At 35.2% G+C, this 27,573-nt stretch overlaps 2 protein-coding genes across 2 annotated transcripts in view; one reads left to right on the forward strand and one right to left on the reverse strand.

Annotated features, from left to right (window-relative positions):
* LOC121367561 (GATOR complex protein NPRL2-like) overlaps positions 1-4,476 on the forward strand; it is a 14,751-nt gene extending 10,275 nt beyond the window's left edge. The window contains exons 9-11 of the mRNA XM_041491817.1: positions 1,370-1,487; positions 2,181-2,335; positions 3,679-4,476. Coding sequence (XP_041347751.1) covers positions 1,370-1,487; positions 2,181-2,335; positions 3,679-3,743 — 338 coding nt within the window. The 3' untranslated portion in view covers positions 3,744-4,476. The remainder of the gene's footprint in view (positions 1-1,369; positions 1,488-2,180; positions 2,336-3,678) is intronic.
* Positions 4,477-7,558: 3,082 nt separating this feature from the next.
* LOC121367564 (flotillin-2-like) lies at positions 7,559-27,316 on the reverse strand. Its single transcript, XM_041491819.1, has 9 exons — positions 27,194-27,316; positions 19,053-19,134; positions 17,496-17,710; positions 16,520-16,752; positions 15,574-15,693; positions 14,931-15,145; positions 14,217-14,400; positions 13,320-13,463; positions 7,559-12,691 (listed from the first exon to the last, which is right to left on the reverse strand). Exons 1-9 carry the CDS (start codon positions 27,240-27,242, stop codon positions 12,653-12,655), a joined length of 1,281 nt encoding a protein of 426 aa, XP_041347753.1. The 5' UTR covers positions 27,243-27,316; the 3' UTR covers positions 7,559-12,652.
* Positions 27,317-27,573: the final 257 nt, after the last annotated feature.

Here is a 27,573-nt window from a genome sequence, read left to right on the forward strand (position 1 = left end):
TAATGTCATCCCATTGGTCCAGCCGTAGCAAGTGTAGTTTGTTCATTTCCATTACTTTCATTACATTACAATATAATGTCATCCCATTGGTCCAGCCGTAGCAAGTGTAGTTTGTTCATTTCTATTACTTTCATTACATTACAATATAATGTCATCCCATTGGTCCAGCCGTAGCAACTGTAGTTTGTTCAATTCCATTACATTCATTGCATTACAATATAATGTCATCCCATTGGTCCAGCCGTAGCAAGTGTAGTTTGTTCATTTCCATTACTTTCATTACATTACAATATAATGTCATCCCATTGGTCCAGCCGTAGCAAGTGTAGTTTGTTCATTTCTCGATTAATGTAAAATTTATGTTGTCAGGAAATGTCATACCTGATGATGTCATTTTATATTGGTCATTTGTCTTACTGAGTGTCATTGTTTTAACCAAAACAAATAATTCAAAATAAAATATGCACTTTAATGTTATTATAAGTATGTTTCAAATTTAATTGTCAGTATTGTATGTTATTTCTTTACATTCATCTGGGTATGAAAAAACCCAAATCATCTGCAAACTTATGTGGATGATTTTTGTTTTGTTCATACTGCAATGAATGTAAAGAAATAACAGACAGTCCTTATTGTTTCCTTTGCCACCAGTGCAAGACAACTGATTTATCATGGTCATGGTATATATTCAAATGTCTATTGAAACATGTACATAAGAGATCCTTTAGTGCTTTTTGGTTGGAGTAGACTGTGTCACAGTAGCAGATTTTCTTTTTCTTTCTCTTGACCAAGTATCAAAGCAACCATTTGTTAGACACTAAATAGTTAGTTTAAAATGTGCTAAGGTGTCGGTAAACACATATTCCTCTCCTTTGTACAGCCTGTGTTTGATTGTGGTTTAGAAAATTATATTTTTGATAAGCTCTGTTTAGAAATAGCTCTAGTGTATGGAAACTTTAACTCAAGAACAATTTTCAGTGTTTGTTTGTTATTATTAGTTCCCTACCGGTTCAACCAAAGGGTATTATAGGTTTCATTTCCATCCTTCTGTCTGTCTGTCTGTCTGTCTGTCTGTCTGTCTGTCCCACATATTTCTCTGGATGGGTTTTTTTCTCAGTACCTTTAGATATTGATCTGAAATGTTTTGTATAGCTTTATCATGTTCTGTTACAGATCAAATGTAACTTAGACATAGGAGATAGGAAAATGTGTTGGGCCCAGTAGTAGGGGACATGTATTGATTTAGCAGTACTCTAAGAATGCTTGTTTTACTTTACTAACAAGATATCTAAGTTGCATGTACCTTTTATTGAGAGCTACATTGCTAGTTGTATACTTTGATACTAAATGTACACACTGATGTTTTCAGCTCACAGACTTCCTCTGTATCGCGATGTCTTCATGTTGTACTGCAGTCTGTCACCGGGGACAACCGTCAAGGATCTCTGTTCTAGGTACAACCCACACGCATTGAAAATTGATGAGAGGTGAGTGAATATGGATTTACAATACTTATTCTACACTCAGTTAAGACTCTAGTTTGTGAGACTTAGTATCACAGCTCACCTTTTTGCATAACCTCAGTCTGTGCCCGATTTAGAAATGCAATATCTCCGGTCATTCAGAAATGAGAGAGAGAGAGAGAGAGAGAGACAGAGTGAGAGTGAGTGAGTTATGGAGTAACAGAGAGAAGGGAGGGAAAAAGAATACTACTGTAAGTCGATGTGATGGTGCATATAAAAGATCCCTTGCTGCTACTCAAAAAGAGTAGCTCATGAAGTGGCGACAACAGGTTTCCTCCCTCAATATCTGTGTGGTCCTAAACCATATGTCCGACGCCATATAACCATAAATAAAATGTGGTGAGTGTGTCGTTAAATAAAACATTTCCTTTCCTATCATTCTCTAGTTTGATAGAGCAAGACAAATACTGCTATGAAAATAATCACAGTGATGGGGCAAAAGAGGCTCTTTAAAAACACACTTAGTAGTTTTATTAATATTTCTCCCCATTATTTTAATACAATTTGTATATTGGCACAGATTTACAAATAGGTCATCTGGTCCCGATTACATTTTGACATATCAGTTGTGCAATTTTACATTCAGCTTATTTTATTTCTTTTTAATTTCTTTTTTAACAGAGGAGCACTCATTTGTTGCATTATGACATTTTTCAGAAAACTGGTCCAGTTTGGACTGATGAAGGGTATCATTCACCGTCTACACAGCTATCCAATCAAACTGCCCAGTGAAGTGGGAACTGCATCCTTACCTCCATCTTACCGCTGGTTTAATGGCTGCCACAGTTTTGATGAAATATGCTGTAAAATAGGTATTTGTTTGCTTTGTCTTACAATCTGCTGTGAATTAGATACATCGTTAGTTGTGATTTCAACTTATACCGGTACTCTTCAAAAAAAGTAGGGGAACCTGAAATATTAATGTTAATATCAACTGTTAGACCGAATATATGTTTTGACCACAGACATCCCAGTAAAGAACTTTCAGGTCTGTTTATCAACACACTGAAACACATTCCATAGTTTGCACGTGCATCACGCAGTTGCCCCGTACACGTGAGTGGGGAGTCATTCTCGATTTTGACAATTTCCAGGAAGGTTGATTAATGACTGTGGAACATTATTTCTGTCAATCATTTTCATTCTGTTGATTATACAGTTGATATTGTTTTGTTTTTAGTCATTTTTATTGTTTGAATTTGCGATTCACTGATAAAAAATGTCAACTTTCAAAAAAACTTTTGACCCCAATCATCCTTGAAGATCTTGGTGGTCATAAAACCTACTGTAATACTGAGCTACCGGTTTGCCCAATTAATTCACTATTATCATATAACCATTCCCCACAGCTAATATACCTTACAATTTTGGCAATTGTAAATTCTTATTAGAGTTCCCCTACTTTTTTTGAAGAGTATATTTTCATGCTTATATCCAATTAAAGTTCAAGCACGCTGTCTTGGGCACACACTTCAGCTATCTGGGCTGTATGTCCAGGACAGTGGGTTAATTGTTAGTGGTTAGTGAAATAGAAGAGGGTTTAGTGGTCTTACATCTACCCACTGAGTCATTAAAACTCGCTCTGGGTGGGAGCCGATACCAGGCTGTGAACCCAGTACCTACCAGCCTTATGTCCGATAGATTAACCACAACACCACCGAGGCCAGTATTTTGATAATGAAATCTGGTGTGAAATAGGCATGTTAATCTAGATGAAAAATAATCTAGATGTCAGAGATACTACATACAACAGTTTGTTTCCTAAATGAAGTATTAAGGTTTGAATGAGATAGTATTAACAACAGTTAATTTGTTAAATGAGGTATACAATTAATTTTCTAAATGAGGTATTAAGAGTTTGAATCGGATAGATTGAACAGCTGTTAATTTGTAAAATGAGGTATACAGTTAATTTGTTAAATGAGGTATACAGTTAATTTGTTAAATGAGGTATACAGTTAATTTGTTAAATGAGGTATGATTTGAATGAAATAGTATTTATAACAGTTCGTTTGCTAAATGAGGTATTAGGGATTGAGTGAATATAAAATAATTGTTACTAGTTAATGAGTATATTAGGATATTAATTATAATGTGATGGTAAGAATGAACTTCTCAAAACTGCAGTGTGTCATATTATTGTCATTTGTTTTAGGAATAACGCATCAAGATCTGGAGAAGATCGAGAATGACCCCAATGTAGTGGTGTGCTCGAAGTGATTCTATAGCCCAGCAATCACTTGACCCGAACACTCCATGGCATTACAAGATGTTACTAGGCTGGTTTTGGTGCTTAATGTTACATGTTTGTGACTGGACAGAAACTTGTCAGATCATTAGTGGGTGCTTGCAGTATAGGTAGCATTATACCAAATAGCATCTCACCGGGTCAAAGTTCAAAGTACACCTCACCATCTGTGATATGTCACAGGACTTGTTGTAAAATGTTGCGTTATCAAGCCAGTAAATTGCTGGAATTTAATTTGAAGTAGTATCATTGTAACAGATACTACTGTGCTTGAAACAGGTGATTTCATCTCCAACGAACATTCACTGCTGTTGTTTGAAATAAACTCAGGCCAGTATACAACATATTGCAACACTACTGTAACTGTCATGTTCCTTAAAACAAAATTGCAATAATATGTAACAGATGTACAGTTAAACCTGTGTTAAACAGCCACCAAAGGGAGGATCAAAAAGTGGCCTTTTAACACATGTGGCTTCTAAATACAGGTGGCCACTTGAGCAGGTTTGACTATATTTATGTATCTTATGAAAAATCCAAGCATGTATTCACATAACATGACAGCATATTTCCCCGTGGACTGACAAAAAGGTTCATATATACATGTACATGAAATGTTTGATTAAAATTTCAACACAGGTTTGTGTAATTAAGCATGTCTATGGTGTGGCTTATCAATTGTAATTAAAATATATTGTTACTTGTTGCTATTTATTCTGTTTTCACTATTAGTTCCCTGCCGGTTCAACCAGAGGGGACTGTAGGTTTCATCTCTGTTTATCGTATACTGCTACAGATCATGTTTGACTTTCATGGCGATTTACCCATTTTTGACAGTTTTATAGCCCTTCAATTTAGAAGATATGAAAAAAAAAAATCCAGACTTTTTTTTTTGCAGGGTCTCAAGATATTTAGGGATATAGCCCAGTGGTAAAGCTCTCGCTTGATGTGCAGTCAGTTTGGGATCGATCCCCATCCGTGGGCCCATTGGGCTACATGTATTTCTCATTCCAGCCAGTGCACCATGACTGGTATATCAAAGTCTGTGGTATGTGCTATCCAGTCTGTGGGATGGTGCATATAAAAGATCCCTTCCTTCTAATAAAAAAAATGAACCTGGTTTCATCTCTAAGACTATATGTCTAAATTACTAAATGTTTGACATCCAATAGCCAATGATTAATAAATCAATGTGCTCTAGTGGTGGTGTTAAACAAAACAAACAAACTTTATTATGTACTGTTACAGATCAAGTTTGACCTTCATGTCAATTTAATCATTTTTCACAGAGTTCTAGCTGTTGAACTTAGGAGATACTACAAAAATTAGTTGGGCCCGGTAGCAGTACTCTCAGAATGCTTCTTAAAAACTACAAGTTCACCGAGATTATTAATTATCATACATATTTATATTTAGTTCATAGTGTTACTTGAGTGGGACCAAAACACACACACACACACAAAAACAATTATATTAACAGTCATGCAAGCTGATGGGATTTAAATCCCTGTCACTATGATTTATCATTTTGCCAATAGAAATTAATTGTAGTTTAGGAGTAGGTGCAAGATTTTTCTCAGGGGGTTCAACATCAAAAATGTACCTATGGTCAACCAAAGTAGACTGACATGCATTATTTACATAATTTCTATGCTATTTTGAAGTTCGACAGAAGGATGTGCACACCCAGGATCTGCACCTGTAGTTACAATCTGAAGACTGTTTATGTCAAGTCCAGGGCCCATAATTTTGAAGCTATCTTTTAGTTTGTGTTACGAAATCGTAAAACCATGGTAAGCTATGGCTTCCCTACAGCACGCCATAGTGACATCGTAACTAAAGGTTTTACGATTTCAGTGCTAAGATAGCTTTGAAAATATGGGCCCAGACCCATATCTAGATGAACATCGAGCTTGTGTCACTCTGCCCAGACCCATATCTAGATGAACATCGAGCTTGTGTCACTCTGCCCAGACCCATATCTAGATGAACATCGAGCTTGTGTCACTCTGCCCAGACGCATATCTAGATGAACATCGAGCTTGTGTCACTCTGCCCAGACCCATATCTAGATGAACATCGAGCTTGTGTCACTCTGCCCAGACGCATATCTAGATGAACATCGAGCTTGTGTCACTCTGCCCAGACGCATATCTAGATGAACATCGAGCTTGTGTCACTCTGCCCAGACCCATATCTAGATGAACATCGAGCTTGTGTCACTCTGCCCAGACGCATATCTAGATGAACATCGAGCTTGTGTCACTCTGCCCAGACGCATATCTAGATGAACATCGAGCTTGTGTCACTCTGCCCAGACGCATATCTAGATGAACATCGAGCTTGTGTCACTCTGCCCAGACCCATATCTAGATGAACATCGAGCTTGTGTCACTCTGCCCAGACGCATATCTAGATGAACATCGGGCTTGTGTCACTCTGCCCAGACCCATATCTAGATGAACATCGAGCTTGTGTCACTCTGCCCAGACGCATATCTAGATGAACATCGAGCTTGTGTCACTCTGCCCAGACGCATATCTAGATGAACATCGAGCTTGTCACTCTGCCCAGACGCATATCTAGATGAACATCGAGCTTGTGTCACTCTGCCCAGACCCATATCTAGATGAACATCGAGCTTGTGTCACTCTGATCATAAATAAATGATTGGTATTCAGTTTGTGAAGATGTAGCTCGCCTGATGCACGATCGATCTAGGATCAATTCATATCGGTGGGCCCATTGGGCTATTTCCCGTTCCAGCCAGTGCTCCACAGGTGGTATAACAGAGGCTATGGTATGTACTATCCTGTCTGTGGGATGGTGCATATAAAAGATCCCTTTATGCTAATCGAAAAAGAGTAGCCCATTAAGTGGCGACAGCGGGTTTCCTTTTTCGCAATATCTGTGTGGTCTGATGCCATATAACTATGTAAAATGTGTCGAGTGCTTCGTTAAATTAAACATTTCTTTCCTTCCTTCCAGTTTGTGACTTCCATAATTATTTTGATCCAGATGATATAAAAGGTGAGAATTGCAATAGTCTTTTTGTGCAGATCACTATTTATGGGTACTTGTTTAGTCTTAATCATGTTTTCATATAAACAAACGGGCATTGTATTGCTAAAGCAATACCCGTACATGTCTCCTATGAAGCCCAAAAATTTTTCACATCCTAAATTCAACGGCTATAATTGTGAAAAATGGGTAAATCACCATGAATATTAAAACTTTATTTGCAACAGTACATGATAAAGCTATATACAAAATTTCATCTCAATATCTGATAGAGCTATTCAAAATATTTCAGCTTAATATATTTGAGGCATTGTGAGAGGGAAAAAAAACCCATCCAGAAAGCTATATGTAGGACAGACATGCAGAAGGACAAAGATGAAACCTGTAGTCCCCTTTGGTTGGACCGGTAGAATACTAATAACAAAACATTAAAGGTGCAGCCTGTAAAAATGGACACTTAAGTTTAATTCATCTACAAACCTGCAACACACATTTGGATATCATGGTAGTAACAGAGAGAAGCTAAAGTCTGTGATGTTTTAAACAGGGAAATACCATAAAAAATAAAAATATGTGTTTTTAAAAATTAGGGTATGTCGCTTTAAGCATTAATTTGTAATTTAGATCATTTGGTCAGTTTGGAAGTATTTAGTATTTTCCCCAGTGTGCTTTGACATAGTGTGACTTAACAACAATTTGCTACTAAACAAATTCAGGAATTTTTGTAATTAAATTTGCTATTTTAACAAAAGATAAAACAAAGCAATAGTACACAAAGACTTTATTTTTTTGGTTACACGGTAAGATAAAAATCTATTAAAAAGAGAGCTCACAATGAAAACACGTATACATTAAAAACAACAGTATGATATATGAGTAAATCAATGAGCAATCAATAATGATTAAGATGTGTGACGTGATAAAGTTTATACAACATTCGAGTATTAAGACTGCACAATATACAGCTGTTATGTACAGAGGACTTATCTTCATTCCAGGGCCATAACTGGCAAAGGGTGAGGGCAGCTGCTCTACCAGAAAAATGCCAAAAAAGTGCACTTGTTTCTAGTTGTAGACTAAATTACTGTTACCTGAAATGTTCATTCCCCTCACCCCCACACTTTATTTTAGACCAGATATAGCCCTGCATTCTACCACACCTCTGACTACATAGCTTAACTTTTTCACCCTAAATAAAACTGACATGGTTTTGATTGGATTTGTAAATAACACAAATTTGGAGCTATTCAAGTATTGCTGAATCTCTCCCCCCACCCCACCCCAACAGAACTTTAAAACCCACCCATTCCTACGCAAACAAATAATAATGCTCATGCCCCACCTTTACCCCCATCCAACTTACAATAAGGGAAAGGAAAATAATTATTTTTAACATCTCAGTACATTTTAAATAAAGGCTATATGGTGTCCAAACATCTGGTTATTTTGACAGTTTAGAATGTGAGAGGAAACCCATGGCTTCCACTTGGGCATCTCCTACCAAACAGTAGAAAGGAATCTTTTTATGTTAATTTTCCCATAGACAGAACAGAACAGAATACTATTACCACAGCCTTTTGTGAATCAGTCCACCTCTCCATTAAAATAGTCATAACCCTGTCCACCTCTTTCCCACATCAAAGCTTATAAAACTTTAATCTAGACTTAAATATTTAATGACATCACATGTAAGCAATATGTGTGGTGTTTTAATGATGTTAAAAGTTTCAGACTACATTACAGTCTTCGGTCTTGACTCTATGAGCCAAATTTACAAAGCCTGATTTAGACTTACACACGTGTAACTACGTTCATTTACTAAGCTTAAACCTGCATTTATTTAAGAAAAACAGACATTCTAAATTCGGCCCTAAACATTTTATACGTTTGGGGCATGTTGTTTTAATGACACCTTTGTTAAAAGGTATGCAGCAAAGTGTATTGCCAACTCCTTGGTTTATTTTTCAGTTGTACAAAGTGCTGCCCTATGAGCGTGGTTGATGTTTTTAAAAATTATTTGTGGCTTCAATACGGACAGACATATATGTTCTGAATGGAAATAACAGAACATCATAGATATGTTAAAGAATTGACAAAACTGTAAATGTTAGTTATAACAAATATGTGTTAATCATGTGACTTGTTAATTATGGTACCATCGTCTTCTATCATGTCACAGTCATCTAATGTTAGGTGCAAAAACCAGTCTAGTGAGCAACCTCTCGCCCTCCTGAACATTCCTGTGATGCTGTTCTGCTGTAACTGTACCCCAATTATTATAGCATTTCCATTAATGTTCTCAACTTTACATCACAAATTTCACAAATGATTAATGTGTATTACTAACAACATTGACTGCTAACAATTAAGAGATGTTCCAGAATTGATCACAGTATGGGTGGGGGTGGGGATGGGCAGGAGGCACTGTAATTCCTTTTAATTTCATGCCTGGTAGGTCTGCGTCATATTTTACCTTACAAATAATGGTCCGATTTTACAGAGCCTGTTTTTCTTAAACACAGGTGTTTAAGCATTGTAAATGAATGCAGTTACATGCATGTAAAACATAAACAGTCTTTGTAAATTCGGCCCACATTGTTTAAATGAAAATTATATTTAAAAAGAGATTTGCCATTCCCCAATCTGAATGTGATCCATGCTAGAACAGCTGAAAACTAACATACACAGTGCTATAATGAAACTATTCTACAAAGTGAAACATTACCTAATAAACAATACAGTACATGATTGATGGTGAAACACATTTCACACAAATGTGGTTAGAATTATGATAAATGCCCCCAGGAAAAAACAAAACACTTAAAATATTGCACAACACTATACTTGTTCCACAAGTGTACAGTATGTCTTAACAACTTTATAACAAACTGACAAGCAGAACATTGAGATTTCACAGTACCTGCCAGAACACTGAGATTTCACAGTACCTGCCAGCCATTGAGGCCAGTTGAAATCTTAGAAATGTCTGGTATTGTACGCACTCAACACTGGTCATACCGCAATTTATGAGCATGATATTGGCATCATGGTGAAACCTCCATCAGCTACATGTGTCTGTGATCGTAAATTGAGCCTGTGTGGACATATGTTCCATCTCAAGAATATAAGGTACTAGAGAATATTAGTCTCAAAGTAACAGTAACCCTAACCATAATGTTCAAACTGAATAAATAATCGGTTCCCAGTATTTCTGCTGCAATATTACACTACAGCGTGAATATTTTATGCCCTAATGTATCATTGCATACCTCTTCTCATGTCCACAGTGTGATTCATGACAGAGGCAACTGACGTATTGACATGACAATATTTAAATACCTACTATTAGATGTACTAAAAATTATAACTTAATTTATTTACTTACTTACTACTAAACATCCTAGTATAATATGAACATAATATAAAATATTATCAACAAAATAAATATTGTCACGTGTCCGTGTTCATACAAGAACACAATTTTTTTTTGAAAAACGTATGATTCCATACATTTCGAAATAGTATATATGTACTATACGATAAATCTTGGTGTGATAACCTGTTGAACAATTTGTCTTTTTGAAGTTTAATAATAGTTTAAAGCTGTACAACAGTTGAGAGCCAAAGTCATGATAGATGTATGAGAAAACAAACAACGCAATGCAATGAGCAAGTCGATTACTAGACTACCTAGTAAGGCCACGATGACATTTCAATACTAACACAACCAAGTAATTAAACAAACAAGGGAAAATCGGTGTTATAACAGGAATGTATGTCTAACAACTACGTTTCAATCAACACAAATATATAACTTTAAAGATTTTTTTCTTATAATTCGTCTACTTTTAAAAACAGATGTGAGGTACAATAACATACTGATGACTAGAGACAGGTTTTTGAGATATTAAAAAAAAAAAAAAGTAAAGTAAAAAATTAGTTAAAGCCTGGTCAGTTTTCCCTGTGGATATACTTGATCTGTAATTTGTAACGATTTTACTTTTAAATTAGTACTTGTTATAGAATGTGAAGATCCTAAAACAACCAACATGTCTTCTCCCAGACACTGTGCACATCCCCAAATGTTCACAAGATAGGAGGATTTCTTTATTACTGAAACTGCTTAACACTATGTGTGTTGTTTGTTTGTTTGTTTGTTTGTGTGTGTGTATGTGCACGCACTAGTGTATTTGTGTGTGTGTGTGTGTGTGTGTGCATGCGCACGCACACACTGGTGTATATGTGTGAGGGTGAGAGTGGGTGTGGGTGTGTTTGTTGGAGTGCAAGTGCATGTAGAACAGTAGTACACCCCACAGACTCTAATGTATCGGCTATCGGGCAAAACTTGAAGAAACACAAACTCTAAACTGTCCACTAAGACCAAGAGATAGCAGTTAATTGCAAAATGGCTCGGCTGCCCTCTCAAAAAAATAATTAATAAATAAAAATTATAATAGTATCTAAGAAAGATGTGAAAAATAAACACCATTGTTCATGAACAGTGTCAAGACAAGAGTTCCAGAAATAGAAAAGACAAATTAAAAATGAAATAAAACTAGAATAGGAGACAGAATATTTTCAACAGAAAACTGTTATTAAAGTATTTCTGAGCCACAAAATGGATATTATGAAAGTAAAGATATGTTACCACCTGTGGAAAAAGTAACTTTGAAAGAAAAATCTCACATGAAACTAGACCGAAATATATGTCAGAATCTCGGCATTAATCGTCGTACAACAGAAAATTAATAATAAATTTGTGATCTATGTGTTTATACATAAAAATAATATCAAGTCGCTATTATAGTCAGCAAAGTTACAATAAAATCATTCCAAAAAATTAAAATACTCCAAAGATGTGTTATGAAAACAATATTACAAAGGATTATTTATAACATATAACATTATACATCACAAACGATACAACAACAATCTTTCATGGGAAATAAATTTGTAAAATTAATATAAATGACTACATTAACTTCTAGAAATAAATGTAACTGGATTTTATCTGTGTGACAACACATATATATAACTAATAGTAGACAGTTATGCATCTACATCATAAATGGACAAAGTTTTCATTGAAGAGAACTGATGAAATGTTTTGTCAAGTAAGTTTTATCCTAGTGTTGTTTTCCCATTAAAATCAAATAGGGGGAAAGTTAAAACACTAGGTGCCTACAAAATGTTGTTTGGATAACAGTAAAGCTAATAAAGAAGACCAACACAGACTGATATCAACACTAATAAGAACAAAAGTATTAATTTGTTTCTAAAATGGTAAATCCAATGCACGTATTGGTCAACATACTGAATTAGTTTGGCAATATCCTGTAGGTCTCTAGCGGACTTTGTACAATTGTTGTTGCTGTGTTTGTGGCAAAATGACTTAAAGATGAGGAATAGTATGAGAATGAATAAACAAATATAAAATTAATCAAATGTATATACTGTATATTTAAAGGCATTGCTCTAGTAATAACACAATTCATAGAATGTGTGTTTAACACTTTTACAATGAAAGGTGAAATGTCAAGTTCTCTTTAGCCTACTGGATGCTGGCTTTTTTTTTTTTTCTTCTTCTTTTTTCTTCTTCTTTTTTCTTCTTCTTATGTTTATTTTTTTGTTTTTTAAATTGTTAGATTTTAATCAAGCTCTCTGAAACAAGCTCACAAATTTTGTTTGGGATTTTGTTTCCTTTCAAAAGAGTTTTAAAAGCACATGTTTATCTAATTTAAAAAGAAAAAAAAGTAATAAAGAAGAGCAATATTGATACACATGTCGAAATGTAACATATCAAATCCACTTCAAAGACTGCATGATCTTGCGGCACTTGCTAATCTATGTTGAGGATTTTTTACGAACTTGATGTGGCACCAGGAATTTTTCCCATCACCTGAAATTGAAACAAAAACACTGAATGATACAATGAATTCTTTTTAGAATAGTTTCATTATATTAACAGGTTTTTTTTTTAATGAGACAGACGAATAGATTGATGTACAGACTTGCTGGACAATAAGGACTAGGGCAGGTATCACAGGTGTTAAAACTCTATTCAATTAAGGCGTTATAGAAATAAACAATTGATTTGAATCTGCAATATTAAATTTATCTATGTATTGATTCACAAATTCACAAAAGCTACCATAAACATCTTTTGAATAATAATATATTATATATTAAAAATCAAAATAAGTAACCACTATATATATATATATATTCAGTAAGTACAATAAATAATGCATAAAAATGAATGATCAATATCTCCAGAATTTGTCAATGACATTAGAAATGAAGATGCCGGGAGGAGAGTATTGGCACAATGACTATAAATATAATGTATTTTCCTCCAATTGGAAATCAAATTAATATATAGCTGCCACATGAGGGTGAAAAACAATGCCTAGTGTGCATGTACTCCATATACAATATACCAGTTGTGCGATATATTATATTTAGACTTTAGCAGAGCTATTAAAGTGGTAATAACACCACCTCTATTACGAACAGGTAATACGTACCTTTGACAGGTCAATGCCTGTAAGAGCCTGGACTGCTGGAGGAAGCTGACTGACCAATCGGCTGACCTCGGCTGTTGTCCGGTCATCGCCCACCAACACAATCTCGTCTGTCTTAGACAGTGGGGCCGACACTTCAGCCGCAATCTGAAAAAAAAGTAAACATCATCAATGTTTTATAACTTCGGTAGCAATCTAAAAACAAAACATTAACATTAATCTTATAACCAGCAATATTAACTCACCACCAAATCAATTGTATAACATTATTAGCAATTTTGAAACAAAATCAAACAGTTTTACAACTTTGTAGTGATTTTAAAATAAAACAAAATCAAATCACTTAGCAGCAATTTTAAAAAAACACAAAAATAGATTGACATCTTTAGCAATGTTATCAATTAAAGCATTAATCAAACATCTTAACTGATTCTTTAGAGTTTTATGAAAATGGAGGTAAAAAGGAATTAAAATTATAAGATAAATAAATTGGCATCATTCTTTGTTAAAGGCGCAATCCTAGTTTTAACCCATGAAAATGGAGACACTGTTTACTTAAACTACAACCTGTAACACATTTGGATAAAGTTACAACTGAGTGAAAATATAGTTTGTGACGTTGACAGTGTGAAATATCCTTAAAAACAGGCTAGAACTCGACTCCATAACCATTACTTGTCAGAAGCATGTTCATTTTTTTTTAATATTAAAAATGCATTTTGTGATCAAATTAAAAACACCAAGATGACCAGAAACACTTTGGATGGATAGAAATGGATAATCTAAACATAAAATATATGTAATGTATGATTTCAGTTATCAAAAGCGGCTCTAATAGTGAAAAATATGCTGTAGTGTTTAAAACCTAGGGTCGGTCACTTTAACCAATTTAATTTCTACCTTAGGCAGCGTCTCCAGGACAAGACTCAACATGGCGGCGTCACCGTACTGCTTGTACGCCGAAGCCTTCAGCCTCATCATCTCAGCCTCGGCCTTACCAACAGCTTCGATGGCATCGGCCTCGGCTCCACCTAACAGTTTAATCTTCTCAGCTTCAGCCCGGGCAGACTCCACAGTTTGAGTTCTGTAAAAGACAATACACAAGAATATGTAGCAATAGAGTCAAACTAAAGAAGAATGTTCTAAAATATTTTAAACTATTTAGAACAGATAACCCACATAATGTTACAAATATACAAGCGGCAGTAAAGTAAAGCTGCTAGAAATCTATAATCTCCAAAATGTTGTTATTATTTACATTTAGAACAGACATCCACATTAGTTTTCTTCGTTCTTTGTTATCCTTTACATGTTAGTCTTTTCTCTAGACTATGAAATATTGTGGCCTGTAATAGCATGCAAATAAAGTAATAGGTGCTGTCATAACTAAATGCTGTCCCAGAATTGCAGGGTTGGGGGGATGCAACCTTGCTATATAACCACCCTCAATAAAATGAATTTGGCAAAATCATTTCCTGTAATAATTGCTATTTTGCTTAAAATAAATGAGTTTCTTCAATATTTGATGCTTATTAGATAATTAGGTGACATTTTCTGCTCACCCAAAGTTAGCCCTGAGAGATTTGCTGTAATGCTGACAGCACAAGTACTGACCTCTGACCCTCGGCTAACTGGCCCATCTTGTACGCTGCGGCTTCAGTCGGTCGTTTTACAGTGGCAATCAATTCCTTCTCTTTCCTCAAGATTTCTTTCTCTTCCACATCGATCTGCTTGCGGCGCTCGACGACCTCAATTTCAATCTCCTCACTACGAATCTTTTGTTTCTCTTTAGCTCCCTGCAGTTCATAGGCCAACTCGGCCTCTGCTTTCTGTTGTCAAATACAAAATACAACTTTTAGCTAAGAAGTCGGGGGGTGGGGGGTGAGTAAAATTTATTAGGTTGCTTGTTTAATTCCACTTCTAGTGGAATGTTAAAAGTCTGCAAAAACAAACAAAAATAAACAATAAACTAAAGGAAAAAATAGTGATAATAATGTAAGTGAATCGAACAGGGTCATATATGACTGTAAACTGTAAGGTTTTTTAAAATATGGTATTGTTTTATTTTGAAAATAGTGTACAGCTAATAAGTCACCAAACAATTTTAAAATCCAATGACATCATAGGTCAGACAAAAACCTGCGTTATTGTAATATGTCATGTAGAAGCAAAACAAATGTATTCCAGGCTATATTTAACCCGGGTTAGAACACTGCCTGTGTAGATGCCAAATATGTAGAACAGATGAGTTACCCACCCTTGCATTGACTTCCATATCAAATGAACTCTTCTGCATAAGGTACGCTCGGGAGGAATCGGCTATCTTTGTGTCTGCGATGTATTTAGCATCCATTCTGGCCTTCTCACATTCTGCCTCCTGCAATACAATAATTGGTTAAACCAATGTTTGAAACAAAATGTAAAATAAAAACACTGAACTTCTAAGTGTTAACTGGCATTCTCGTAATTTCACTTACTGTATATAATTAGGCCAACTGTACGTTGTTGTCCGCATCTTGACTAACTTATAAATATTGCATCCAGTTTCATTCATTTTATAGTCACAATGTTTTCTTTCTGCATGTTTCTTCATGGTTTCGTCTCTAATTAACTTTGTGATCCTTAACCATATATTCAATGCCATATAACCATAATTAAAATGTGATGAGTGCATCATTAAATAAAACATATCTTTCTTTCTTTTTCTTCATTGTAATGTTTTTAAAATAATTTAGAATACCAACTGGCAGATCCACTATTTATATGGTTGGTTATGAAAACCAAATGAGTTTAAAAGATGACACAGTAACTTCCTTTACATTTGGGCTGAACATCCAGAATTGATCACATTGGGAGTTCCAACATTTTTTTTTTAATATATCCACTCCCAATAAAATCCTACCAGTCATACTCATAGAAGTAAAGATGAATGGTGAAAATGGCACTGGACTAAAAACCCTGAACCTTTTACAAGGTCTCGAAAAATTGGGGTGCGGGTTTCCAGTGAAATATTCATCAAAGAACTTGGACAAGAAGAGTTTTCAGGTAACACAAAAATCAAGAATTCTGGTAAAAAAATTAAAAGTATCTTCCTCTCTAAAGTATGAAGCCACTCCCACCCTTCACCCCCATCCATGTAATAATTTCTGGCCCTCATCAGGTTAGCACATAACAATACAAGATACATCAGATTATTCACCTACCCTGATACCAGCATCTCTGTGTGCTTCTGCGACCCCAATATCAGCGTCTCGTTTCACATTGGCGGTCTGGGCTCGTCCGAGAGAAGCCAAATACTCCACACTGTCAACAATGTCCTTGATTGTAAAACTAAGAATTTCTATTCCCATCTTACCAACATCAGGGGAGGCAACCTCGCGCACTAACTGGGCAAACTGGTCACGGTCTTGGTAGATAGCCTCTACACTTAAACTTCCTGGAAAACAGCATGCAAGCATTTGTTAATTTACATAAATTTTCTGTTTAAAATCCAAATCAATTACAAACAAATTAGCCTGCAAGTTAATTTTGAATAAATCAATTATAGCAACAAAAGAATAATATAAATTAAAGTAGATGTTGGCCAATACATTTAAATATAATCCAGTTTAAAAGCTGATAATCAATGTCATGGATTGTAAAACTGAGGATTTTTGTATGTATATATTTCTCCTACTGACAATAGATCTCATACGACCCTCAAGAGTTCTTAATGCTAATCATTTATATATTTCTCTTACTAGAGAGTTTAGAGCTATTCATATATTTCTCTTATCGAAAACAGACCTTAGATGGCCTAACTAGTTCCCCTTCACAGTCCATTCCTTGACGTGGTGAGGGGTCTTGTATGTCTCAGTGACCCAGAGAGCTATGCCAGCAGGAGCTCTGGCTTCTGTTAGGGACACCCATGCTGGACTGGTCATTGGGTAGAGGCTAGACCGATATGGACTATGGGAGAGGTAACCCTAACAGAAACCTCAAGTGCTGAAGTCAGAGGTATTGGGCCACAAGGCGCACTCTAATAGACCACAATACATGAATACCTAACTAGTTTAATTATTTATATATTTATTTTACCATGAATAGATCTTAGATGACATCTAGAGTTTACATATTTCTCTTACCTAGAATAGACCTTGAGATCACTCAAGTTTAGAGCTATTTATATATTTCTCTTACCAAGAATAGACCTTAGATGACCCTCAAGGGTCTGCAAAACAACTTGCTCAATGTGGGTGGTTGATTTGCCGAGAAATTGTTCACAGGCCGTCTTGAGCAAATCTGGTTCTCGCATGATCTTACACTGTGCCACCCCCGTGACCGTGATGGGAACACCCTCCGACGTCTCCACCGACTCACACAGTGGATTCAGTGTCATCACCTCCAGGGAAATCCTACACAGAGAGAACATGTTTTATGTAACATATAAATTTACATGGTATTTTTTTAATAAAATAATCTCCAGTGATATCCTACACAGATAGAACATGTTTTATGTAACATATAACTTTGCAGGGTATATTTTTAATAAAATAATATCCAGTGATATCCTACACAGTTAGAACATGTATGATGTAATATACATTTAAGAGTATATTTTTATTAAAATCACCACCAGGGAAATCTTACTCCTGTAGAAAGAATATGTATGATATAGCATTGATTTGCAGGGTATATTTTTAATAAAATTATCTCCAGAGAAATCCTGTACAGAGAACACGTATGATGTAACACACATATATATATATATATATATATATATATGGATTTGCAGAGAATATTTTTAATAAAATTATCTCAAGGAAAGTCTTAACTTAACTCATACTTGTATGATTTAATTAAATGCAGGAATATAGTTTTATAACAAAGTTACTTATAATCAGATGTGTACATGTCTAACAAACTGTTTTTAAAAAATTCATAAAATAAGAATATTTTCAGGTTTCATTTCAATATACATGTATTTAAGGATTGTCTGTTATTTCTTTTATGTTCATCTGGGTATGAACAAAAAATATAATTTGCAAACTGTGTGAATCGACGAAGCTGTTTTCACATAAGTTTGCGGATGATGTTTTGTTGTTCATACCCAGATGACCGTAAAAGAAATAACAAACAATACTTATAATTAAATTTGAAACATACTTACTAATAATAGCACTAAAACTTCATACTTTATTTGAATTACTTTTGGTCCATAAACAACAGCACTCAACTGGTAAAACAACTTGCCTATAAGAATGACGTCATCAGATATGACATTCCTTGACGACGTAATTTTTATGTTCATCAAGATTTGAACAAACTCCTGTTGCTACGTCTGGACCAATGGGATGACGTTATGTTGTAATGAATGTAGTGGAAATTTAATTATATACAAAATGTATATGTATGTACCTGCACACTCATAGCAACAAGAGTTTAATTATATACAAAATGTATATGTATGTACCTGCACACTCATAGCAACAAGAGTTTAATGTAAATCTACAGGCATTTTCAACAGTGATAATATAAAGCATAAGCTTGCATCCACAATTTTCTTAAGATTTGTGCATTAATGTTAGAAAAAACAAAAACACTTCAAGTGTAATTTGATTGTAGTTGCACATGTGTAACTTTCAGACCACTTTCTGTAAGTTTTTTTCAATTTCTTGCATTTGCTTCTAACTTAAAAACTGAGAAGCAAAGATTGCTTCGCACTCCACAAAATGAAGTTTGATCCCTAATATTTACTTTTGAGTATCTGTTACAAGCCACCACGCCCATCCCCAGCCACCAATGACGTACTTCCTGGCTTCAGCACCACAGCAACCACCTGCAAACAAACCAACCATAGTGTATAATACATAATACAACAATATACACAACTACATGTAGAACACACAGTGTTCGGGAGTATTTTGGCGGACAACTGTAGAGCTATAGTAGGCTGCCACTAATTTTGTGGATAGAACTTGTACAACTTGTCATAATTACTAAGTTCTGGCCGTAAAAAGACATCAATCTGGTCGATTCAGCTATTTGAAACAAATCCCAAGTGCTCTCCTTGTAGTTAACATATTTCAGTTATTAATAAACACTATGAAGAAGTAATCACAGAAATTGTCACAAAAGACAATTCAGAAATAGATAAATATTAGTTCATCAAAAGAAAACCAATGAATTGGCATTTAACTTCATAATGAATAAAGTTAAATTCATATAAAAACATGTTATTAAATTTTAAACCCATACCAACTCAAATAAACAAAACTTTTTAAAAGAAATCCAGTATAAATAAAAATGATATTTTACAAAGTACCATTAAAATATACATATTAAATCTAATTTTTAATACGGGGTGATTTTTTTTAAAAAAAAAATTTGGGGGGGGGGGGGGTATTTAACGATGCAACTAGAGCACATTGATTTTTTTATCTTATCATCGGCTACTGGACATCAAACATATGGTCCTTATGACTGTTTTTTAGATAAAACCCGCTGTCGCCACATAGGCTACTCTTTTATGACAGGCAGCAAGGGATCTTTTATTTGCGCTTCTCACAGGCAGGATAGCACAAACCATGGCCTTTGTTGAACCAGTTATGGATCACTGGTTGGTGCAAGTGGTTTACACCTACCCAATGAGCCTTGCAGAGCACTCACTCAGGTTTTGGAGTCGGTATCTGGATTAAAAATCCCATGCCTCGACTGGGATCCGAACCCAGTACCTACTAGCCTGTAGACTGATGGTCTAACCACGACGCTATCCAGGCTGGTACAATACGGGGTGAAGACAAAATGCTAGAAAAGCCAACGTATGCTGCTGCTGCATTGTCTCTGAAGTAAAACATAATGCAGTACAAAGAATGAATGAATGTTTAACGACACCCCAGCACGAAAAATACATCGGCTAATGGGTGTCTGCAGTACAAAGAGACCAAAGGTAGAACTGCGCATGCTTTAGTAAACTAGTTTGTGAATGGCAGTCCTCTGTGGTGATGAAAAAGGGATGGAATAAACTTTGTGGCGATGCAAGAGGGGCGACATCCCCAGTAAATGATTTCCTCGGGAGTGGTTGTTCTGCTATAGACGAGGCACTAGACAGAGATCAATGTAATCATCCACTATTTTATCAAATTCCCATTCGACTCTACTTTGTGCAGAGATACGGCACTGATCATGTATTACTGTTTTATTATTCATATTACCTTGGATGTTCCATCAATTGCCTTAAAACCTGTATCAGAAAAAAAAGAGTTAACCTATGCAGTTTTATGGTAATTTTTAAAGAATTTTTGTTTCAATTAATCTGACCGTTTACCCCTAATAAAACATTATTTGAGATGGTATGGGTTTAAAACTTAATAAATTAATATGTTTTTATACAAATGTTATCTTTATTCATTATTTTGGCGCTGTAAAAATACAGAACGAGTTGTACATGTATGTCTTCTGCTGCCAGATTTGTAGTGTGTTTTGTCACATTTGATTCAGTTTCAGTTTGTTTCTTTTTCAACTGTTACCATACTCGCCAGACCCTAAAACTGATGGTTGCCCAACGAACTACCTTTGTAAAATTCTTAGTCGCCCTTAGCCAATAAAGGTCTCCACGGGCAACTGCTAATTTTCAACCCTGTGTTTAAATGGCGAAATAACATCTAAAAATAACTAGAGCTCGTCTTGATAAAGCCTAAACAAAATATGTGTTTCTGGTTTTCCGACGGTGCCAGGACGTTTTGGCCCCAGAAGTTTCAGCCCCTAATGCAATATACGGCGATCTAGTGTTTATGTTCATACAGATATATGCTGTAATTGGTATAGTAACACTTTAGATGGTCACATACACTGGTAATAATATAAATAAAATACAAATTTGTAACATTAATTTGTCGAATAACATTCAGTGTGCGCACACACACACACAAACACACGCGCTCATACATACATACAATAGGCCTACATACATATTATACACCGTGACACGCACACACATAAACATGTACGTCATCGCATTCATGTAGAATATCACTGATAAATGATATGGTGATAAAATAAGGAAGCGAAACTTATGTTTAGTATGTTCAGACGTTCATGTTGTATATATTACGTTTTAACATTGTTTCACTAACGATTCAAGTGGTAGAGTGTGATACAGGGTATTCACTTAGGAATTTTTTTTGACTGGCCAATTGGGCCACTCACAGCAACACTTTAACTCACCCGTACAACTTTTGAATAGCCCGCGACCAAATTCCGTTTATAAATTATTTTGTTTTACTTAAATTGCACTTTAAAAACATATCATATCATACAAACAATAATAACTACACAAAAGAAGCAAACAGAACTTGTTTTAGTTATATTACAAACTGTAGTAATTAAATTATAATTATTATGTTGTCACGGGACCCACACAATGAAACATCTGGAATATTTTACCAAGGCTCAGTCTTGGAATGAATAAGGTGCTTTTATGACCGTATGACGAGCAATTTAAAAAAGATATTAAGCTGACACCAATCTATGTGGACATCATTCGCAGTGATAAATGGGTGTCTGGTATAGTAGACCCGGTATATTCTGTAAGAAACAAAAACGTTCCAACAAAATGTAAATTCGGAAAACCTCAGGCTCCTAAACAAAATCTTTCTGCGAAACATAGTGTAGCAGAATGTGACAAGTTGTTCCGATTATAACTAAATGGAAAGTAGATGGACATGGCCAAGGTGTTCCGATTGAACCTACGAATACATTTAAGTGGTCGAGCTTTTCGAATACTTAATCAAAACCGGCCGAGGCATTCCGAATGGTTTTAGACTGTTCGATAGACTGGTCGCTATTATGTCCTATATGGGTTTGGTTGTGCAGATACTAACAGGAAACCAGTTGAAAACAATCAATTAAAAAATAACTGTCCGATCTCTTACAAACATTAGTTATTTGCATTTTGATACATAATACATTATGTGGAAATTTACCGTCACCAGGCAGTCGACACGTGATATGGTTTTGACTTGCCCAACGCTATTTTGACTCGCCATGGGCGATCGGGTGACTGTAAAGTGCACACCCTGGTGATACAAGATAGAATTTACTAACCCACGATGCCATCACAAACAACTCAGACTAGGTTCAGGAATTGTGCATCCGCATGTGTTTTTGCTGTTTGTTTTAAAGAAAGAAAGAAAGAAATGTTTTATTTAACGACGCTCTCAACACATTTTATTTACAGTTATATTGCGTCTGACATATGGTTAAGGACCACACAGATTTTGAGAGGAAACCCGCTGTCGCCACTACATGGGCTACTCTTCCGATTAGCAGCAAGGGATCTTTTATTTGCACTTCCCACAGGCAGGATAGCACAAACCATGGCCTTTGTTGAACCAGTTATGGACGGTGCAAGTGGTTTACACCTACCCATTGAGCCTCGCGGAGCACTCACTCAGGGTTTGGAGTCGGTATCTGGATTAAAAATCCCATGCCTCGACTGGGATCCGAACCCAGTACCTACCAGCCTGTAGACCGATGGTCTGCCACGACGCCACCGAGGCTGGTCTGTTTGTTTTAAATGCTAGAACAAAGGTGTGTGCCCAAGACACTTTGGTCGAACTTTAATGGGATATAAGCACGAAAATAAAGTTGAACTGAACTGAACTAGAACATGTCTTAATGATGCTACTTTCAATTTACCTACCGGCCTTGGTGGCACAGTGGTTTTAAAGCCATCAGTCTCCAGACTGGTAGGTACTGGGTTCGGATCCCAGTCGAGGCATGGGATTTTTAATCCAGATACCGACTCCAAACCCTGAGTGCTCTGCAGGGGAAAATTTTTTTGTGATCGTAGCTAATTTCTGTACACATAATCAACTTTTTAACTAAATATATTTCAATTTGCATCAATAGAACGAAATGGGGTTATGGTATGTTTCTCTCTTAAAAAAAAAGCAGCATATTATTAGGACTATTGGTTAGAGTAAAAACGACCACTCACGATACCCATGTGATAATTTTCTTTTCTTTAGTACTACGTAATTGGTCAGTTTTGTAATTTTAGATGGTAAAGTCTACTTAATCAAGGGTTTTACAGCATTATTTACAGTAATGAAGCAGGGCAGCTGATAATGTCCATTAACATTGTACTATAGTTTTTTTATATATATGTTTTTTTTTAATTGTAAATATTGTAAAGCGGGTTTTTGGTATATTTACACTCAAAAAACTTTTTCCCAAAGAAAAAACGTCAGTAAAGCAATACCTATTGTTCGAAACACACGTGTTAATTGTGATTGGAGCTTCATAAACTCTCAAATCTGTTCTGTCCCGCATTTGTGAGGTTTTTTGATTGGGAAATGTTTTTTTTATTGTAAATATTGTAAAGCGGATTTTTGGTATATATACACTCAAAAAACTTTTTCCCAAAGAAATAACGTCAGTAAAGCAATACCTATATTGTTCAAAACACACATGTTAATTGTGATTGGAGCTTCATAAACTCTAAAATCTGTTCTGTCCCGCATTTGTGAGGTTTTTTGATTGGGAAATGGGTTTTTTATTGTAAATATTGTAAAGTGGGTTTTTGGTATATTTACACTAAAAAAAAAACGTCACTAAAGCAATAGCTATTGTTCGAAACACACCTGTTCATTATTTTGTATAGTACAATCCCTAAAGCTGCTCATCCAATACGTGTGTATTTTTGGGGTATCTTGGGGGTAAATAGTTGGACCCTAAAATCAGTCCTGGCCTCAGATTACAGTTATCTTCCCATTTGGTTGTCCAAAATCCGGAAGTTTCACCGCGCAAGTAGTCTGCTGTTTGACTGTGATTATTTCATGGCAGACAGCTATGAAGTGGCAACTGTTTGACTGAAGTGACAGGGGATAGCATGTAGTTTGTAAACATGTGTAACTTGTTGACATTGAAGACTTGTTTGTGGTAATTCCGGCCCATGCAAAAGTAGTGCTTTTTGTGTAAAATGGGTGTACTCCGGCCTGGTTTAGAGGGTGTGTCTGTTTAAACCAATATGCTGGGAGAAAGAGGTGGACAACAGGGGTTGTCCTTTTCAGGGTGTGTGTCCCCCATGCAGGCAAAGGTACATACAAAACTTCACGGGCCTGCTGATATTAATAAAAATGTTATAGCCACTAAGGCTATATAGAAACATATAGCGAAATTAATTGTGGTCTGAGGCCTGATATAGTTCACACATTACACCGGTTAAATGCTTGATTCTGATGAAAGTATTATAACCAGAGAGGTGAAATTACACAGACTGATTGTGCATACCACAAGGAATATGAAAACTAATTTATTTATTTTCTAATATTTTATTAAATTAAAAAAACATTTATTTTGAATTTATTAAAAATTAAAATTAAAAGTTTCAACTTTTAAATTTCAATATCCTCCAAAATAGCATAAAATGACCTCTGATGTTACTACAGGTTGTTGCAATATTTTTTAACAGTTTTGAGCTAATAATTTGGTAAAAAAGAGCAAAAGTTGGATTTTGTTAGTCAATATTGAGATTTTGATTTTTTTTACATATTGAATTTTAATGAGTTTCTCAATTATTGCAATTGGACAGAAGATCTAAATATAATGAATATATCACTACTAAATGTAATTAAACACTTTAAATAAATAGTATACAGTTTTTAACAAGATTAAGTACTCTAATAATACATTTCACCTACATTTATGTAAATTACACACTTCAGTCATTTTTCAAAAATGGTCTTTTATCCTTAGAAAATCTAATAGGCTAATATTCTATGCTGTCTGAATGTATTTATTGTGTTCAGTAATCAGATGCTGGTATACTTGTCAAGTTTATTGCAGAAAATGTGCCAAAAAGGTTAACATTTGGCTTGTAATACATATGGCAGAATAATCCATAATGCATATTCAGTGGTCATTACTACAAACATCCTTCCAATCAAGAAATACTACACTGAGGTATCCCAGACACTGGCACATGACTACACTTGTTAACAGTTATCACTGGAAACTGAAAAATATGGTGCAAGTACCTCTTGGTAGGATTTATATCAGCATTTTGTAACAAAATCTTCATTTTCAAAGTTGTCGTCAACAACAAAAATATTATGGTGTATACCTAAGTAATATCTGTAGGGCATATTCATATTAATATGCATTTATATGGACTGTTTTGCCTTTTACAAAGTGGCTACATGTCTAATACAGTAAATGAAGTAGATTAAGTAAATACAGCAGGTCAAAATTGAATATGAGGCCTATCATGTCTAATTTCCCTGAAATTAGTGTGTAAACATTTGTTGCAAATGGCCCCAATTTTGTGACTTTCACCATCCCTCTGACACATTTCTAATAATGTATCATGAATTCAGTCACCATATCTTTACTAAGCCTCCACTTATCATATCTAAAATGCAAAATTTTACAGTTTTAGATTTTTTTGTTTTTCAAAAATTTAAATTTAAGTTTAATATTTAATTAAAAATGAAGTAAAATCTAATGATTGATTTTTTTTCCTTTAAATATTTCAAAATCTTTCCAAGACAACACTGTGCAGATAGAACATATGTAGAAGAAAAAAAAGCTGCTCATTGTTTGAAGAAATTCCAAAATTTGATAAAGTTATTACATTTTGAAGTTGGTGTCCCTCAAGTTTCCATTGCTAAAATTGGCCATGGCAAGGCACTGTGGTAGGTGTTTTAACACAGCCTCTGTATACTCTCAGTTTAAAGGTGACATACCGATACTTACCGAGCATTGCTTTAATATGTATATCATTGGAATGCATTAGTGTGGGCCAGTTTTTAGGGGAAAAAATGGACTGATAGGCCTCAGATTACAGTTATCTTCCCATTTGGTTGTCCAAAATCCGGAAGTTTCACCGCGCAAGTAGTCTGCTGTTTGACTGTGATTATTTCATGGCAGACAGCTATGAAGTGGCAACTGTTTGACTGAAGTGACAGGGGATAGCATGTAGTTTGTAAACATGTGTAACTTGTTGACATTGAAGACTTGTTTGTGGTAATTCCGGCCCATGCAAAAGTAGTGCTTTTTGTGTAAAATGGGTGTACTCCGGCCTGGTTTAGAGGGTGTGTCTGTTTAAACCAATATGCTGGGAGAAAGAGCTGGACAACAGGGGTTGTCCTTTTCAGGGTGTGTGTCCCCCATGCAGGCAAAGGTACATACAAAACTTCACGGGCCTGCTGATATTAATAAAAATGTTATAGCCACTAAGGCTATATAGAAACATATAGCGAAATTAATTGTGGTCTGAGGCCTCCTGTTCCGCATTTTACAAACAAGGCGGAAACGGACGTATGCATATGTTTAGGTCTGACAACAATATTTGTGCTTCATATAAATTGTAAATCATATAATACTGATAAACTGTCAATAAAGTATATAAAAAAAACTTATTGGATACGATTTTGGCAGAATTATGGTTTTTGTGAGGTTTTTTGATTGCGAAAAGGTTTTTTGATTGTAAATATGCCAAAAACCAGGTTTTTGGCATATTTCTGGTGACCCATTATGAACACTCATTCTATCAATGATAAACATAGATTTAGCTCAAGACTCAAGGATTGAAGGAAATATTTATTATTTGTAAAGTGAGGTGGACGCTAATTTTTTTAATTTTCGTAACAATATTAACATTAAGCAATCTTGTCATTATTAAAATAAGAATTTTAAACGACTGCAACTAGTTTTAAAACTCAATAAAGGGTTCAACAGAAGGCATGTCGCAACATTGGCCTTGAACCTTTGTCAGACTGTTGCTCGATTTCGCAATCTTATAAACCAAATAAGCAATATTTAACCCTTAGCAAGGAATTAATTTTTTACATGCCCCGAAAGAACGAATTATCTAAATTGTATAATGTGGATACCTGAAATAACTAGCGCTTCGTTCGGCCCTGTTGTGTATATATTCCCCATCGTCACTTTAGATTCAGAAAAAAGCCAAAACAGATCAAATTCCAGGAAGTCGAATTCCTAAATATTATGTCGCGCAGTATTAAAATACGGATCAAGATTGCGCACCGTACCGCAATAAGTCAAAATGCGGACTTACTGTATGTACCCCCCCCCCCCCCCCCCCCAAATTAAAGATAAATTGTCATAAATGCATTATGTCTACATATGTGCATTCATTTGTAATATGTAACTATAAAGTAATATATATACCCAACCAAAACGTACCCACTTTTGGGTCAAAATGGAAATGGAAATGTTTAATTTAATGGCGTACTCAACACATTGTATTTAC

This window comes from Gigantopelta aegis, chromosome 3, assembly GCF_016097555.1.
Source record: "Gigantopelta aegis isolate Gae_Host chromosome 3, Gae_host_genome, whole genome shotgun sequence".
Taxonomy (NCBI): domain Eukaryota; kingdom Metazoa; phylum Mollusca; class Gastropoda; order Neomphalida; family Peltospiridae; genus Gigantopelta; species Gigantopelta aegis.